Here is an 18,317-nt window from a genome sequence, read left to right on the forward strand (position 1 = left end):
GTTGAGGTTTTTATTAATTAAGAATAGGAGTTTGAGGATTATAGAGCGGGAATGTGTGATTTGGAACGTAAAACAAATGTACCAACTCTTGTCATCTTTGATGGCAAAACAATCATGTTATTTTTAATCCCGATCCCATCTCTTTGTTTATAAAACATAAGAATAGACCCTTAATAATCCTACTCCCACCTAACAATCACTCTTGAGTGGCTCTGATTCAATACCCTGGCCAACTGTCTCTCACTCCCTTTCTAACTAAATACAGTAAAGACTCCTATATTGTGCTGTGCTGAAGTGCTGAACTAAGGGTCAAAAAGTTTAAGTCTCGTTCTCTTGCTCGAGTTTGACTTTCTATCTTAGCCAATTTAGCTTGGATCTGTTTATTAAAGGTAGTTACTATTAAATCTTATTCTTTTATCTATTTATTATCGATGTCTCTGATGCTGTCTTGGTATCACTGATCGTTAGTTCTGTTACATGAACTTTAAAAGGTGTAGCTGTTGTAAGTTAAAAGGGGCAGAAAATGTACGAGGAAACTCACTCGGCAATGAAGGAAGAATATGCTAGTCTGTCTAAATTGCTGATGGAATTCATTAATATCAGTAAAATAGACAAGGCTTGGGTTTGCAAATCAGGTAGTAATATGACTTTCAGCATTGCATTGATTGTATATCAGACGGCTTCAATCCTTATTGCATTCTTTTTTATTGTAAAAACATAATAAAGATATGATGGTTGCATTAGTTATGCTCTATTTATGTTGATCTATGTTTATTTTGCTCTCATATAATGCAATTTTGCACAGGAAATGACTCTAAGGCAATATTTTCTGCTAGCCAACCCAATATTCTTGCTAATAGTAACAGAAAATTTATCTTGTCTGCTACTATTCATGGGAGTGGCACTAGTCCAGTGGATTTTCAATGGTCACCCTTTCCTATTGAGGTTTCAGGGGCATCCATAATATTGCCTTCACCTTCTGGTTCGAAGCTTCTCATTGTTCGAAATTCTGATGATGACTCTCCTACTAAATTTGAGATTTGGGGCTCTTCAGATCTGGAAAAGGAGTTTCTTGTACCTCAGGCTGTTCATGGATCATTATTTACGGATGCATGGTAATTTGACTTCTGCATTATGAGTTTAGAAGTAGGCTTATGTGGCGGAACATAAGTCTTTTCTTATTCCTATGCTCATTTCTCATTTTTCTTAACTGACAGGTTTGAAGGTGTTTCTTGGAACTTAGATGAAACACTCATTGCATATGTTGCTGAGGAGCCTACCCCTTTAAAGCCCACATTCAATAATTTTGGTTATACAAGCGCGAGTACCTCCAATAAGGGTTGTAACAGCTGGGAAGGCCAAGGGGACTGGGAGGAGGGATGGGGAGAAACATATGTGAAAAAAAGGTGCCCTGCAGTTTTTGTTATTAATATTAACAGGTATTGAGTCACCTTTTGATTTGGCTTTGATAATGAAATTAATGATTAAGCTGAATACTTCTGCTCTTGGAGGATATACAAGTTCAATCATTTAATTGTTGTGCAGCGGAGAGGTGCGTGCTGTTGAAGGAATTAACAAGGCACTCAGTGTTGGTCAGGTTGTTTGGGTTCCATCAACAATTGCCTCACAGCAACATCTTGTAGTTGTTGGGTGGCCTGCAGAACCAAGAAAACTTGGCATGAAATATTGTACTAATAGACCATGTGCCTTATATGCTGTAACATGTCCTTTCAACAAATTAGAAGCTATCAAATCTAATCTTAAGTAAGTTGTTATTTTCGTTATGTCAATGTAGAGAATATGTATCTAAGTTTCATCTTTATCATACACCTATCCTGTTTCTCTGTTTGAAGCAGATCAAATGCAGATGATGACTCCAATGCAGTTGTGTTGACAAAAGGAATTAGCAGCGCTTTCTGTCCACGCTTCAGGTATGATTTTTCATGTTTTGCCAGTTGATTATTGTCCTGATTTACTGTTGTATGTTGGCTCTAGTTCATGTATCAAAGACTCAGGCTTCTAGCTTTAACTACTTGTGTGTTCTTATTCTTGAGCAATCACACCTATGCTTGTTTACATACTGCACCCTGGTTCTGATAGAAATGTTAAAGGCGCTTTAAGCGTAGAATAGCACTGGTTTGTATTAGCTGTCCTGTGTACATATGTCAGTTTTATTGCCAGATTTATGCTATGATTCATATTTAGATTAACAAAACTAGTGAAAGACATATAGACTATTCTTAATGTGTATTATACATGGATGCCAAGTGAATGTATTTCTGTTGTTTTGACAGCCCAGACGGGAGATTTCTTGTGTTCTTATCAGCCAAAAGTGCTGTGGAATCAGGAGCACACAATGCCACATTTTCACTTCATAGAGTTGATTGGCAAAGTGATTGGAACTCAAATGTGCTACCAATTGTTGATGTGGTAAACTCTTTTTGTCTTCAATATCAAGTTTGTTCATTACAATTGAATTTTCGTTGAAATAGTTCTTTCCTTCCTTTTTTTATCCTTGTGCACATGAAGTATCCTTTTGGATAGAGTATCGTGTACTGTCTGATATGTTATTCATGGACAGAGTAATTTACAAACAATATTGAATTGTTTCAGACCATTACCTATTTAAGAGTTATTGCCTTATTGGTGTCGTCTATGTTGTGATAAATTTCTGTTCCACATTAACATCACAAATGTTTCGTCTCACTATCATAGGTTCCTGTTGTACTGTCTGCGGAGAATGATTGCTTCCCTGGACTATATTTTCCCAGCATCCTCATGAATCCATGGCTTTCTGATAAGCGTACTATGATTTTATCCTCGATCTGGAGGAGCACTCAAGTGATACTTTCTGTGGATGTAGAGAGGTTTCTGATTTCACTTACACCGTTCAGTCTTCTTAATATGAAAATTTTCAGCTAATAATGCATCTTTTTAATTCTGCAGTGGGAACTTGTCACGCATCACTCCTCATAATTCAAGCTCCTCATGGGAGGTTCTTTCGCTTGATGAGGATAATATCATAGCCGGTATGTATAATGATATCTATTTCTCGTTTCTGTAACTGCTGAACTTTAAGACAACTCATCTTGTTTGTCATTTTGAAGTATGCAGCAGCCCTGTAGATACTCCTCGAATCAAGTATGGTTGTCTTCTTAAGGAGCAAGTCCCAAATGCCCCTTGGAATTGGCAAGATGTTCCGAGCCCCCTATTCAGATGTTCCAAGGAGGTTTATATCCTCATTCTTATCTGACTAATACTTACAACAGTGATTTTCTACATGTATACAGTCAATAACTCGATACAGATCACTCTGGATTACATCTTTTGGTGTAAACCTTTTACAGGTTTCATCTCGCCTCTCATCCCTTCAATTCAGTATAATGAAGATTCCAGTAAGATCTATTTCAGAAAACTGTACAGAAGGTAATCTCAAATTATGTCTTCTGCTTAGGTGCATGAATGGTTTTCAATTGGATCTTTTCTGTTAGATCAACATTTATGCTTGGAATTGATACATTTTTGTTTTCAAATTAATCTCTTATTGATGGCTAACAATATGCATGTACAAATGTCTGTATGTTTCCTTCAGCTTTCGAAAATGCAAAATTCTAGATTGTGAGCTGTCTCTGCTGCTTCAACTATCAATCTTTCAGTGCATGATTTATCTGTTTTCGTTTCTTCATGTTGAATCTTTGTAACAGGAGCGAGTAAACCTTTTGAAGCTATATTTGTCTCCTCAACTGCAAAGAACGACATTTGTAATCCATTGATCACAGTTCTTCATGGAGGTCCTCATGATGTTGCAACATCAAAGTTCTCAAAGACATTGGCATTTTTGGCATCAACTGGATATAATCTATTAATTGTCAATTATCGGTAAACAATGTTTTTATTCGACCTTCTACTTATTTTTTTATATTCTTTTCACAACCCCAACTAAAAATGATTAAAGCCTTAACTCCAGCTTGAGAATATTGGACATTTATGTATTTCATTTCCTTGGAAGCCTTCCCCTCTATTCATTATAGTGGTTACATTTTGAGTACAAGATATCGGGTCAGGCATTTTCTAGTAATGTCCAAATAGCAGCTCAATTGCTTGTAGCTAACTTCTTTTGTTGGATCATCAGCGAGCCTTGTGCATTACTGATTTTTAATTTATGCCACTTTTTGCATTCTATCACAGAGGCTCTCTGGGATTTGGTGAAGAAGCACTGCAGTCTCTTCCCGGGATTGTTGGATCACAGGTCCTGTTTCATTATTGCAAATTCCAATTCCTTATTTGCACGTCATCAACTTTCTATCATGTTATGGATATTGTGACCATATACCAACAAAGTGAAACAAATCAAACTAAATTTTTATCTGCAGGACGTCAATGATGTGCTTACTGCAATAGATCATGTTGTCGGTTTACAACTTGCTAAACCACCTAGAATTGCTGTGTTTGGTGGTTCCCATGGTGGCTTTTTGAGTGCCCACCTTATTGGGCAGGTACACATAAGGTTTTGTTTTTTTGAGATTGCATGACATATTGACATTCATTAATTAATCACATGTATCTTTCAAGTGGCCCTTTCTTCAGCTTTCCATATAGTGTTTCATAACTCTCTCTAATTGTGTATCTAACTTTACCAATACATGATACAGATCATATTCCTATTCAACTGCTTAATTTCTGAAAGGTTGCTGATATGAGCTCTAAGTTATACTTCGTATTAATTTTAAACTTAGTCTAATTTCGGCATTTGGTGGTAGCTCTAAGCCTTTTAACTCACGTAACTTGTTGTTTCATTCATGCTATCTGTAATGTTTTTTTTTTTTTTTTTTTAATTTTTGTAACTTTACCTCAAATTAAACTGAGACTTCTATCATGAAGTTTCTCCATCAAGTATCACTCACTTTTTATTGTTTGTTAAGGAAGTAATAATTTAGCTTTTATATGGAGATAAAAATTTTGTCAGAAAGGCAATTGAAGAGGTTAACATATTGCTGCAATAAGAATGAAAAATATAACATACAAAATCAAGACATGTTATGAAAGTTTTATGTGGAAGGAAAGTTTAGGAACCTTATTTAAAGAGGGAACAATGATTAGTTGTGTTCTAGCTTTGGTGTACCCATTGGTTGCTTTGACATGATCAGTTTTACCATCGGTTTTCTGGAAAGATGAAGGAAATCACTAAGCGCCTTAAGGAACATTTTGTGCTGCAGGCCCCTGAAAAATTTTCTGTAGCAGCAGTCTGGAATCCTGTTTGCAACCTTGCTTTGATGGTTGGAACTACTGATATTCCTGATTGGTGCTTTGTCAATGCTTATGGAAGTGATGGTAAAACGTACTTTACAGAAGCACCATCTAAAGACAATCTGAATATCTTATATGATAAGTCCCCTATCTCGCATGTCCATAAGGTATATATATGGCACAGCTTCTGATCTTGTCATCAGTAGTTTTATTTTTTGTTGAAATGCCATACTATTAGTGTTTCTGATATCCTGACATTTTCATCTCTGTCAGTTGATAGTGAGCTTTAATTCATTCCTAATTAAGATATGAATAAATGAGATGTGTCTGTAAACTTTGCAGGTCAAAGCGCCTACACTGCTTCTTTTAGGTGCTCAGGATCTTCGAGTTCCTGTTCCTGATGGATTGCAAGTGAGTTATTGTCCTCCCAATTACACAGTTATATAGATTCTTATTTACATGATGCTTTCCAGTTTTTTTCTAAGGTGAAAGCACATGTTCAGCAGTTCTTGGAAGATCAACATTGATTGTGAATTATCATTACTTTTAGCATTAACTAGACAAAGTATCAATTTCTGCTGGCTAAATGAAAGCCAATTTATCCTAGGCTCTGAAAACAATCAATCCTGTTAGAAGTGAATGGTATCTAGAACTGGTTTAAGATTGTGTAAGTTGATTTGGCGTATTTATCTCTTTTAAGTGTAAAAAATGATTTATTGTGCTTATTTACTGCTAGTATGCGCGTGCACTAAAGGAGAGAGGAATTGAGGTTAAGGTAATTATGTTTCCTGATGACGTACATGAAATATCCAGGTAAAATGCTCGTCTTATTATAGGCTCTAAATTCCTTTGTACACTTGAGTCCCTAATATTCTGTACACATGTTTTTTCATGTTATCCTCCTTTTAAATTCTGGTTATTTGGCTGCAGGCCTCAATCTGAAGTCGAGAGCTTTGTAAATATTGCAATGTGGTTCAAGAATTATTGTCAATAGATCAAGTGCCATATCCATGAAGAGATGCTTAACAGCAATGCCAGAGTTAACCAAATGCTTAAGTTTACTAAGTTCTTGTGCTCTTTCCAAGTTTTATGTCTAATTTGCTCGTGATCTGATTTTACTGTATATACTCTCGCTTATCTGAACACAAGGTTGCAGTTCGCTGAATTGGAATGAACTAAAGCACTTGTATTTGACACTAGAAATTTTACGACCAACAACATGCTAGTCATTCAAATAACGCATAAATTGCTTTTACTGACCTACAATGTGAGGAGACTCAGGAGAGAATCAAGAACGGCAGCATTTATGCAAAGGCACAAAAAAATTGATTACTACAAAACAAAAGCAGGAAATGAACAATCAAATAGTCATTTAGATACATGCTTGTTTCTGTTTGCCCGTATTACATACAAAAAGGCTCTGTAATTTGTACATACCAATTCGGATAACACCTGCTTAATTGTACAGTTAAGTGCATGCTAGGAAATTCCTGTACTTCTTATACTCTCCTATCCCTCTCATACCCCCCCCCCCCCCCCCCCCCCCCCCAAAAAAAAAAAAGGAAAGAATTTTAAGCAGTATGAATTCCACTGGAGACGGTAGAAAATTCAGCTACAAAATAGAAAAAGGCTGCACAGTCAAAAGAGATTGAGGTTCTAAGAGGTGAACATTAAGAAATGGACCTAAAGAATGCCTCAAGATCTTCATCAGCTGAACTTTGATCAAAAACTGGAAAATCCCCAGTGTTGCCACCTATGGAAGTATTAGCATTCTCCTTCTCACCTGTTATTGTGCCTAATTCTGCAGTAAACTTATTTCTGTGTATGTCAGTAGCAGACGAACCTTCCCTTGCAGCCATATTAACCGGTCCCTTGGACTGTTCACCAGCTTTGATCTTCTTTCTTGAGCTCAAACCAGGACCAATCCCACTTTGAACCAGCGGATTCAATTCATCCAGCATCTTATTACTCGAATCACCTATTTTTTGACCATCTTGAAAAGCTCTAGTGAGGATAAAGTTAGAAGAAGTGCTACTGCCTCGTTGATGAGAATTAACTACACCAGTAGAAGGCAAAGTATCATCTGAAGGAATAGACTTTCCTGATGTATTCTTTTCTGATGCTTGTCCTGCAGAAATACACCGTATGTCATTTGCAATCTTTCCCTGTGCTTGCTTCAAATTATTTAATTCTTCCTCCAGCCTTTTAATGTGACTCTTGCAGTCATCCATTTGTCCCTGTGAGTGCTGCAGATTATTTAATACTCTCTCCATTGTTCTAATGTGACTTTTGCAATCAATCAATTCACCTTGTAAGCGATCAATCGAGTTATGAAGATATATAAAGTTTGAATTCGTTGCTACCTGCACATGTCAATTACAAGAATGAAACAGGATAGAATTACTCAGAAACCTTTTATGATGGTGCATTGCATACACAAAATAGGACAGGATCAAATCTTATCTAACGAAAAGCTCGTAATGACTTTTGAGAGCACACGATACGATAGTAAATCAAAGGGTATGAACATGAATATCACAAGTGGTCTTACAATGGTGCATTGCATAAAAAATACGACATAATCTCCTTGAATTGCATCTCCACTCAATTAGATCGTGTTTATTTATTATTATTCTCACTCTTATTATTTCTTGGTACCAATTTACCAAACTACTTATATAAAAATTTGACTCTCAATAATTAGAATCAGACCTCGCTCATGACCAGATCGTGACGCTCTTGAGTATTCCAAATGTATGGCTCTGCATTTGCTCCTGGAGATGACTGAAATGAAGCAGATGAGAAATTTGTCATTGGGTTTGGTGCACCTTGCTGCTGTTCATAACTCGTAGAAAGGGAATTCCATTGTCCAGCTGCACATATATCCAATACCAATACATGAAGCATATGCTTAACATTTTCATAAGCAATTAGGTATGCATAAGTCAAATGCAACATATTAATTGAAGAGTTAGAACAATAGAATAAACAGATCATCAAAAGATCCCAAGTACAAAAACATAAGTACAGCTTGCTTGAAAACAAACATGAACTTTTTGCCATTTAGGATGTTAGTCCTATCTTTTCAAGAATGGACTTCAATTTGAATTGCTGTATTGTCTTTTTGCAAAAAGCCTTACAGTAAGCTGTTAGCCTGTTACAGCCTATGTGGTAACACGAAAACTTCATTGAAATTAAAGAAAATCCCAATCTACTAGGCACACATAGTCCAATGAAGACATTAACAATCAATGGCTCATGAGTAACAAATTGCTCATCTAACACAAAGAGAGGTTCTCAAGCATACCTGAATGAGGGTATGCAGATCCCTGCTGCTGATTTCCAATACTGGGAATCATATGATCAGATTGCTGAAGCCTCGGTCTTTGCTGTGAGCTTATTCCTGGTTGATTTGGGGAAATGAAACTAGGCAACAACTGATGTGATGGGGAAAGATTAAAACCAGGATTCAACAAGCTTTGTGACGGGAGACTTCCAGGATTAGAAGGGGAAAGATCAAGTGGAACATTAGAATTATTACTTGTAGAAGCTTCCAGGCCTACCACTAGCTGCTGTTGTTGCTTAGTATCAGTTCCAACTCCATTAAAATTCAGAACTGCTGGAGAATGGCGAGGAAACATAGGAGGGTAATTGTTGCGGAAAGGGCTAGCCTCTTTGAGCCTCTTCCTCATAGAATCTGAACCAGTTGGGCTGTTAGAGTGCAGGTTTCTTACAGGTTGTAGACGAGAAGTAACTTCATCAGTTTGGTTATTAGACTGCAGATTTCTTAGAGGTTGCATATTGGACCCAAGATGTACACCAGTTTGGCTACTAGGCTGTGAATTGGTTAAAAGCTGCATAAAAGACCCAAAATCTTCATCCATAGGATCATACTAAAAACCCCGAAAATTAAACCACATTTAGAAACTGCTACTCATGTCAAGAAAACAAACTGATACAATTTTGTTCAAGAACTTGCATAACAACAACAACAACAACAACAACTAATCGTAAGTTCCAAAATGATTTGGGGTTGACTAACACGGAAACATTGCTAAAAAATTAGACAAGCCTGTCACGATGATTCATTCTATAATATGTTAAATTGAATGATCCAACAAATTACCAAACAGATTAAACACCCATTTACTTCTTTCTCTTAAATTCCTCATTGATAAATCATCATAATCAATTGAACAGGAAGGGCATGAAAACTATCATATTAACAAGAGATAATCAAAGAACATCACCAAGATTCTGATATCAAGCAGAGAATCAAAACATACAACAAGCTAACATTCGACATTTCTACATTATGCCAAGTTGAATGAACTAATAATCAAATACCCATTAATTTCTTTCTTTTAATTAGCCATTAACAAGTCATTCAGAAGGTATAATTAACCTAGAAAATCGAAAATGCAGAATTCAATTGAGAGAAATCATCAAAGAACAACACCAAGATTATACTAATAATAATTTTAGCAGAAAAAAAACATACAACAAGCTAACATTCGACATTTCTTCATTATGCCAAGTTGAATGAACTAATAATCAAATACCCATTAATTTCTTTCTCTTAGTTAGCCATTAACAAGTCATTTCGAAGGTATAATCAACCTAGAAAATCGAAAATGCAAAATTCAATTGAAAGAAATCATCAAAGAACTATAACAAGATTATACTAACAATATTTAAGCAGAACAAAATTTGATAAAAATAAATCAAGTTAAAGAAAATCATACAGAAGAACTCGTTCCAGAATCTTCAATATCGTGCTCGTGCTATGGCAATTTAGAATCTTCAAAGTCTAGTTCAGTTTGCAGGGGAAGTAGAGAGAGCTTAGGGAGTTCTTTTCTGTGTTTGAAAATTTTAATGTTCAGGTTTAATCAGAGGTTTAAATGTGTTTTTGTAAGCGATACAATATACTCCCTCCATTTTGTACTCATCAATATTACAAGGGTCAAAACCACATTCGATCCGATCCGATTTAAAACTGACTAAAAGAATATTTAATTTAAAAGATTTCGATTTGCATGAACACAATAATTTAGCATGACTCAACTTTAAAAATTGACTCGACCCAACCTCATCGAACCCGATTTAATCATTGGAACAAACACCTCTATCCAATATTAATCAGTAACACTTGGTAATTGGTACGGAGTACCTGAGTAGAATATTAACCAAGAGTTGGTGGAAAACTCACCTTGGTTTGAGCCATACCAAGTGAACATAACATAGTCGTGGGCTTGATAGGAGTAAAAAAAAAAAGGATTGTTGCCTCTATTTTTTTAATTGCAACAGTTTAGCTGGACATGCTTACCGATACACAAATTTATTTTTTATACATTAGTTAAAAATACAAGTCAAAGCCATTGATTGAATGGTAGAAAAAATTAAATTTGTTGCATTTAAAAAGCGGAGAAAATACTTTGTAGCATTGCATCTTTACCAGATAAGGAATTGTTGCAATTAATATAAAATGGATGAAAAAGAAAAGTGTCACGATTGATGCAAAATGGAGGGAGTACAAAGTATAGTATATGTATGGATTATACTACGCACTTGTTCAAGCTCATTTTCGGGTGGTTAAAAAAAAAAACAAGAGCTCACTTTTAGGGTTGAATTTTTGGGCTTTTTTTAGGTTTAGAACTATAAAGAGTGTTTTTAGCCTTGTAATAACTACAAAATTTTGCCTACACCCCTATGTAGGTAGCACTACCTACACCCCCTCTTCATCCTAATGACGTCATCTTATAGTTTTCCGATTTCGAATCATATGTAAAATGTTCATTTTGGTATATATAAATGTTCATTTTTGTAAATATAAATGTTCAGTTTTGTATCGTTAAATGTTCAGTATTGTTAATATGGCGATACTATATATTTATTGTTTTTTAAGCACAACTTTTTTATCTTTTCAAATGTATAAATGTACACAAGCTCAATTTATTAATTAAAAGTACGTAGAAACTTGTATAAAAAAATTCAAAAGTGAAAATCATAAACTTCAAAAATGTACATATCATATACTTAGGGCATGTTCTCATTGACTGAACTGAACTGAATTGAACTGAACTGAACTCAACTGAATATTTTATAAGAGAAGGAAATTAGGAGCTGAACTAAACTGAACTGAGCCGAGCTGAACTGAACTGAACTGAACTGAATTGAGCTGAGCTGAGTTGAACTGAACTGAATTTCAACGTAAGAGAACAGACCCTTAGTATATATTGGTCTTACAAAATAAATTGAACATCGCCTATAATTTAACATTTGGTATACATAAAAAGTTTGTAGAGTCATCGTCCTTGTAATAGATACCCTTCTACGTACTCTTATGATGTGTGTGTGTTTTCTTGGTACATATCTTTTCATCAATACATACATTATCGTATTCAACTTTTTTTTTATTTCATTAATTGTCCTGTGTGATAAGAGATCAAAATTTTATAAAGTAAAATGTTAGTAACAATCAAAACACACATACTATAAACAAGACAGAAACATTTTAAAATACAAAATTTTAACATATTGACAGAAAATAATGAACATAGTTCAATATGAAGATGAACAAGTAATATCATAATCTAAATAAAACATTTTTCAATATGAGAATGAACAAATATTAAATTTAATTGAACATTTTTCAATATGATAACAAACAAGTATTAAAATTGAAACAAATGTCTTTTAATGTAAGAATGAATGAATAAGTATTAATCTAAATGAACATGTTTATATATGAGAATAAATATTGAATTAGATTGCAATGCAAATGAACATCTTTAAATATAAGAATGAACATATAATGTAAAGAGAATGAACATGTATCAAAATTAATTGAATATAAATGAACATGAAATCCATCTAAAATGATCAATGTTCCACCTAAAATGAAAATTTATAATAGACTGATATTGCTTATTAGATCAATAGAAAATATAGGCATGCCTTCACTGATTGGAGCTGTAGTGGAAGAAGGTGACAAAAGAAAACTTGTCAATGAGTTGCAGAGGTCAGCAAGTTTGTCTAATGCCAGTCCAGGTAATGCTATTACTGAAATCTGAAACTCTGTTTTGGATGCTTTAATATTGATCATGTATCTTATCCATTCCTCTTGCTTTAGGGTCAGTTACTTGTTTGTTCTTTCCTAAATGTAAAAATGCAACATCAACATATTTATGCTTCTATTGTGGCTCCCTGCATGGCATGTTAAGAGGTAAAGGGGTAGACAATCTTTGATCTATATGATGCCAGTTGACCCTTGATTCTAAAACACCAAACTTTGCATTAAGAAATACATGTAAACAATTCAACGAGTATCAATCTACTTTCGTGACGCTTTTTTCTGTCAGGGCAACAACATTCAGTGCTTCCATAACAGAAATATTATGTAAACTAAGACCATTAAGTCTCTTTATTTCCAGTATCAATCTAACTTGAGTTTATCTGTTTGTGATATGACCTTAGCCTCTTAATAGGGATCATGGTTATCCATTACGTGTAATTGTCCCGGTGTTATAAGTGCTCGTTCAGTTAAATGGCGGCTAGATTTTGTCAATGTGATTGCTGCAGAATCACAGGTTGGCTAATATAGAGTACTTGGTTTTTATAAGTTGTTACATATTTTCTCTTTAGGGGACTTAGTGGCCTATTTCATGCTGCTATCAACAGGGTTTCTTCACGCAAAAGGATTATAAAATGTTCCCTCCTACAGTTGATTGGGATAATATAAATTGGTTAACAAGGAGATGATTGAACAAATTAAATTCAACTCATCAATCATCATGAATAGCATAATAGATGATGATGGTGACTTGATGAATGAGGCGGAACCATACATTGGGCTCTTGAAGCGCGCGAATCCAAGTGGAATGGGCTGTGAACCTTACAATTAGTCTAAGGTACACCCTTGTGCACCTTAGATAGGTGTAACAGCGGTCTAGAGAAAAAAAAAACGAAAAAAAAAAAAAACAAAGCCTAGAAGCCAAAAAAAGGCCCTAAAACTAACTAAAAAACACTGTAACTATAATAAACACATCCACACCCAATACACCCTCCCACACCCAGTGTAACGTCACTTCCAAACTCAGAAATTGCTCTTCTTCTTCTTATTATGATTTTATTTCTCCTCTATTTCACTTTATCTCTCCTCTATTTCATTTTCTCTTACTAAAAAACTGCAAAAACATCAATAGACATTAGAAAAGAGATGCAAAATCAAAAGGATTCTCCCTAAAAAAAAAAAAAGGCAATTTTATGTAAATTTCACTTAATTTTGTTTGAATTATATGATTATCACTTAATTTTGTTTGAATATTGTTCGATACTCTATTGTTCGAAATTTTTTATTGGAATTGTAAAAAAAAAAAAAATTAGTGACCTTTCAGTCTGTTTATGCATATGTTCTCTTTCTTAAATGCATATGTTGTTCATAAATATTCTCATTAAGTTTGTTTATGCATATGTTCTCTTCCTAAATGCATATGTTCATATTTTTTACGCATATGTTCATCTTTTAAATGGTTATATTCACTTTAAGGAAACCAATGCTTACGTTCATATTTTGAATTGTTATGTTTACTTTCTGAAATGCATATGTTCATATGTTTTATGCCTATGTTCACTTTTTGAAAAGCTAATGTTCTTATTTACGGGATCCTATGCATATGTTCATATTTTGCATGATTATGTTCATTGATAAAAAAAAATGTAGAAAATCAGATGAAATTGATCAAAGCTAAAAAAATTCAATTCATATGAATTCAAAAAATCAGATAAACAACCAATTCCATATTGTAAGGAATAGATTCAATCGTTAAATCGAAAAAACAAGAAAAATAGAAAAAAAAACCGAGGAAAAAGGAATTAAAGAAGGAAGGATAAAAAACAGAGTATAATTTGTGAATTCAAAGATTCATATAAACCTTAATCAATTCACGCAAAAATTCATACTTAATAACTACTTTCATGTTGTAAGAAACAAATTCAATCAAAAAAGTGTAAAAAAGGGGGAAAATAATAATAATAATAATAATAATAATAATAATAATAATAATAATAATAATAATAATAATAATAATAATAATAATAATAATAATAATAATAATAATAAACAGAGGAGAGAGAAAATAAAAAATAGAGGGGAAGAAAACTAATGTTCACTTTCTGAAAAGCTAATGTTCATATTGTGTTGTTGTTACACCTATTTCTAGGTGCATGAGTATACACCTAAGAATATGCCGTGAGGCTTACCAAGTGAACATAATAGAGTCGTGGGTTTGATAGGAGTAAAAAAAAAAATGGAATACTGCCTCCGTGTTTTTTTTTTTAATTGTAACAGTTTAGCTGGACATGCTCACCGATACACAACTTTGATTATTAATATCTTTAATTTTTTTTAGGAATAATATCTTTAATTTTGTATTAATATAAATTACGAAATTTTGATGTCTCAGCTCCAAAGTGTATATTTAGATAATTCATCAATATACTGCATGACAAAATATATTTATTGTACATTACTTAAAAATACAAGTCAAAACCATTGATTGAAGGGTAGAAAAAAAACAAATTTGTTGCATTTAAAAAAGGGAGAAAAAAATACTTGTAGTATTGCATCCTTATCAGATATGGAATTGTTACAATTAATATGAAATGGATGAAAAAGAAAAGTGTCACAATTGATGTAAAATGGAGGGAGTACAAAGTATAGTATATGTATGGATACTACGCACTTGCTCAAGCTCACTTTCAGGTTGAATTTTTGGGCCTTTTCAGGTTTAGAACTAAGAAGAGTGTTTTTAGCCTTGTCAAAACTCGCACTATTTTCGAGCCGGACCGGGTGAGACTAGCGAGTCGGACAATTAATGATTAGGGGTGAAAGTTTGGTTTGCGGTGTGGTTTATAGCCTAAACTGCAAACCCAACCATTTTAACTTTATTTGGGATTTTTCATACCGCACCAGACCATCTTATATTTCGGTCAAAATCAAATCACACTGTTTTTTAATCATTTAAAAAAAAAAAAAAAAAAAAACCGCACCGCAATTTTTTGTGCACAGTGTTTTGGGTTTTTATTTGTTACTTTTTTGGGCCAAACAAACATAAATTACTTTTGACCTTTTATATTAGGGCTGAAATTAGATTTGGGCTGCAATTTAGATATGTGTTTGGTTTTTCAAATCCTAAAATCAAAACCAAATCACAAATTGTAATTTTTTTTATTTCTCAAACCACACCGACTTATATTTTTTTTATTAAATAAATCACTTTATTAATTCATTTGGTTTGTAATTCGATTCAATTTTAAACCGTATTAGTTTCATCCCTATCGAGGATTACCTCTAATCTGTACCATCAAATTGTCGTTAATTTACCCGTATTCTACATTTTCCAATCCCATAAATAACAATGCAGCCCAGCCCATTACTAACCCTAAACCAACCCCATTTCTCAAACCCCTACTTCTTCTCTGCCGATAACAAAACTCATCCCCCTTTCCAGAGGAGAGAGAGAGAGAGCAAAAAACCCTAAAAATGGTGAAGTTTCTGAAAACAGGAAAAGCCGTAATCCTCCTTCAAGGGCGATACGCAGGTCGGAAGGCAGTAATCGTGCGCAACTTCGACGAAGGTAGCCGGGATCGCCGTTACGGACACTGCCTTGTCGCCGGCATCAACAAGTACCCGAAGAAGGTGATTCGCAAGGATTCCGCGAAGAAGCAGGCGAAGAAATCGAGGGTGAAATGCTTCGTCAAAGTTGTGAATTACAATCACATAATGCCTACTCGTTACACTCTTGATGTTGATCTTAAGGATGTTGTTTCTGCTGATGTTCTTCAGTCTAAGGATAAGAAGGTTACTGCTGCTAAAGAGACTAAGGCTAGGTTTGAGGAGAGGTTTAAGACTGGGAAGAATCGTTGGTTTTTCTCCAAACTCAGGTTCTAGAGAATTACAGATTTATCAACCAGAGTAATTTTTTATGCTTTTTTTTGTTTATTTTAATGTTCGGATTAAACTGTGGTTTTTGAATTTGTTTAGGAGTTGTTTTTGCTTGGGAATTTTGGTTGATTATGATATATGATGAACCCATTTTTATCAATGCTATGTTTTTGTTTATTTCTGTTTATTAATTTGATATTACAATAGAAAAGCAGGAACATTTACAAATAATACCTGGTTAATTTCATGTTCATGCTAGAAAATTCCTGTAAAGTAGGATTCGAACGCTATGAATAGAGATTAAGGTTTCTAATTATCTGAAATTCGATTGCTATTTGGGAATTTCTGTGGTTCTTAGGAAGTATCAGCATTCTTCTTGTGACCTTGTATATTATGCCTAATTCTGTAGTAAACTCATCACTGTGTATATCAGTGGTTGATAAGCCTTCCCTTGAAACCGGTCACGGTCCCTTGGACTGTCCACCAGCTTTGATCTTAGGATTACTCCCAATTTGAACTTTTGAACCAGTGGAAATCATCTATCTTTCCACCATCTTGAAACCATTTCGGCCTCTCAGATGATGGTGTGAATCGGGTGGGATATCTAAGAGTCTAAGACCATTCAAGTTTGATTCATTGATTGTTTTAGAGAGAATTTTGGGTCTAGTAATGGTGGCTGTGGCGATGGAGAGAGAGGAGAGAGTAGGAAGTGAAATTCGAGGTGGGTGATCATAGTGAATGGAGTTTTGAATTGAATGACTTAGTGATGATTGATGAGATTTGAGTTTAATTGCCTAATTTTAGAATTTTATTTATATTGATCTCAAGAGTGTGATAGGCTAATCACTAACTGAAGTAACGAGTTTTGTTTATTGAGCAAATGTGCTTGGCTTGGGGGTGTAAATGAATCGAATTGATCAATGAACTACTCATTAGCTGGGTTGACAAATCTATTAATGAACTTGCTCGTTTCAATATGTTCATGAATAATTCGATTAATCATTTAAAGTTTTTCTTAAATTATTAACTTGTTCACGAGTCAGATAAATATTTTGCTAATTAATTTTCACATGTCAAGGTACAAAGCTTATTTATTAGAGAATCTCTTTTGTAATGAAGATTGTAATAAAACGCTCGTCTATCAACTCGATTAATAAAGCCATTCACAAACAAATATATACTTAGAGCTTGTTTGAAAGCTTAGGATTGTGCTCAAACTTAATAATACATACTAAGAGCTCGCTTGAACAAAGTAGTACTTGATTTTGCTCGGCTCATTTAAACATTTATGCTTGGCATATTGTTATTCAAATGAAATCTAAGATCTTGTAAGGGGATTGGGGGAAAAATAAAAGAAATTTGAACAAAGTAGTACTCGATTTTGCTCGGCTCATTTAAACATCTATGCTTGGCATATTGTTATTCAAATGAAATCTAAGATCTTGTAAGGGGATTGGGGAAAAAATAAAAGAAAGTACTCGATTTTGCTCTGCTCATTTAAACAGTAGTTGCATTAGATATGTGATGAACAGTGTTAAGCTCGATCAAGGCTTGTATATTATTAAGTAATGTGCTTGGATATCTTACTGGCTTGGTTGGTTACGCTCAAACCTTGATATTTGATGAATGGTGTAAAGCTCGATCAAGAGTGAGTGATAGGGTGGTTAAATAACCAATGAATCTTGTATATTGAGCAATAAGCTTGGCATATTGTTTTTCTAATGAAAATTCTAAGATCTTATAGTGGGTATTGGGGAAAAATTAAAAGAAATTTGAAGCATTGTCGAATCTTGACAAGCACCAATTGTATGTTCTATAAATGCCATCATCACATTTTAAATTTACAATGCGATTATTAGCACCTAAATAATAATTGTTGTATATCAGACATAGCTGACTTGAGCATTGGAATAAGTTTTCTATGGAAAACCCTAAGGGTAGTTGACGTAAATTGATTGTTTAAGTGTACCTTAGGATGCAAGACCTTTTCCCACACGGCCACACTTATCACTTGTGCAATCCCAAAATTCACTTAAAATGCTCGTCTAATTATAGCCTTAGGCTAATTTAAAATTTAGTTGCAGGCCTCAATCTAAGTCGAAAGCTTTGCTAATAATCGTTAACA

The 18,317-nt window shown here is 34.1% G+C and overlaps 3 protein-coding genes across 3 annotated transcripts; 2 read left to right on the forward strand and 1 right to left on the reverse strand.

Annotated features, from left to right (window-relative positions):
• The first annotated feature begins 200 nt into the window (after window positions 1-200).
• Window positions 201-6,742, forward strand: LOC145621334 (acylamino-acid-releasing enzyme 1-like). The gene is made up of 18 exons (XM_081676099.1): window positions 201-389; window positions 492-635; window positions 806-1,115; window positions 1,218-1,439; window positions 1,546-1,764; window positions 1,857-1,931; window positions 2,295-2,430; window positions 2,716-2,867; window positions 2,947-3,029; window positions 3,108-3,229; window positions 3,348-3,426; window positions 3,705-3,879; window positions 4,189-4,249; window positions 4,374-4,496; window positions 5,217-5,414; window positions 5,590-5,658; window positions 5,984-6,060; window positions 6,178-6,742. The coding sequence occupies exons 2-18, from the start codon at window positions 524-526 to the stop codon at window positions 6,239-6,241; spliced, it is 2,277 nt and encodes a 758-aa protein (XP_081532225.1). The 5' UTR covers window positions 201-389; window positions 492-523; the 3' UTR covers window positions 6,242-6,742.
• Window positions 6,743-6,797: 55 nt separating this feature from the next.
• LOC145621435 (uncharacterized) lies at window positions 6,798-8,659 on the reverse strand. The gene is made up of 3 exons (XM_081676198.1): window positions 8,555-8,659; window positions 7,960-8,120; window positions 6,798-7,610 (listed from the first exon to the last, which is right to left on the reverse strand). Exons 1-3 carry the CDS (start codon window positions 8,604-8,606, stop codon window positions 6,918-6,920), a joined length of 906 nt encoding a protein of 301 aa, XP_081532324.1. The 5' UTR covers window positions 8,607-8,659; the 3' UTR covers window positions 6,798-6,917.
• Window positions 8,660-15,676: 7,017 nt separating this feature from the next.
• LOC145559088 (large ribosomal subunit protein eL27y-like) lies at window positions 15,677-16,352 on the forward strand. The gene has a single exon (XM_081620502.1). The coding sequence runs from the start codon at window positions 15,791-15,793 to the stop codon at window positions 16,196-16,198; it is 408 nt and encodes a 135-aa protein (XP_081476628.1). The 5' UTR covers window positions 15,677-15,790; the 3' UTR covers window positions 16,199-16,352.
• The last annotated feature ends 1,965 nt before the right edge of the window (window positions 16,353-18,317 follow it).

The sequence above is a fragment of the Chenopodium album genome, chromosome 1, assembly GCF_948465745.1.
Source record: "Chenopodium album chromosome 1, dcCheAlbu1.1, whole genome shotgun sequence".
Taxonomy (NCBI): Eukaryota; Viridiplantae; Streptophyta; class Magnoliopsida; order Caryophyllales; family Amaranthaceae; genus Chenopodium; species Chenopodium album.

Coding starts and splice junctions, on each gene's coding strand:
- LOC145621334 (XM_081676099.1), top strand. CDS start 524: ATGTACGAGGAAACTCACTCGGCAATGAAGGAAGAATATGCTAGTCTG. Junction 3,230..3,347: donor TATTCAGATGTTCCAAGGAG/GTTTATATCCTC, acceptor AACCTTTTACAG/GTTTCATCTCGCCTCTCATC. Junction 3,427..3,704: donor TTCAGAAAACTGTACAGAAG/GTAATCTCAAAT, acceptor TCTTTGTAACAG/GAGCGAGTAAACCTTTTGAA.
- LOC145621435 (XM_081676198.1), bottom strand. CDS start 8,606: ATGATTCCCAGTATTGGAAATCAGCAGCAGGGATCTGCATACCCTCAT. Junction 8,121..8,554: donor ATCTGCATACCCTCATTCAG/GTATGCTTGAGA, acceptor ATATATGTGCAG/CTGGACAATGGAATTCCCTT. Junction 7,611..7,959: donor ACGATCTGGTCATGAGCGAG/GTCTGATTCTAA, acceptor TGACATGTGCAG/GTAGCAACGAATTCAAACTT.
- LOC145559088 (XM_081620502.1), top strand. CDS start 15,791: ATGGTGAAGTTTCTGAAAACAGGAAAAGCCGTAATCCTCCTTCAAGGG.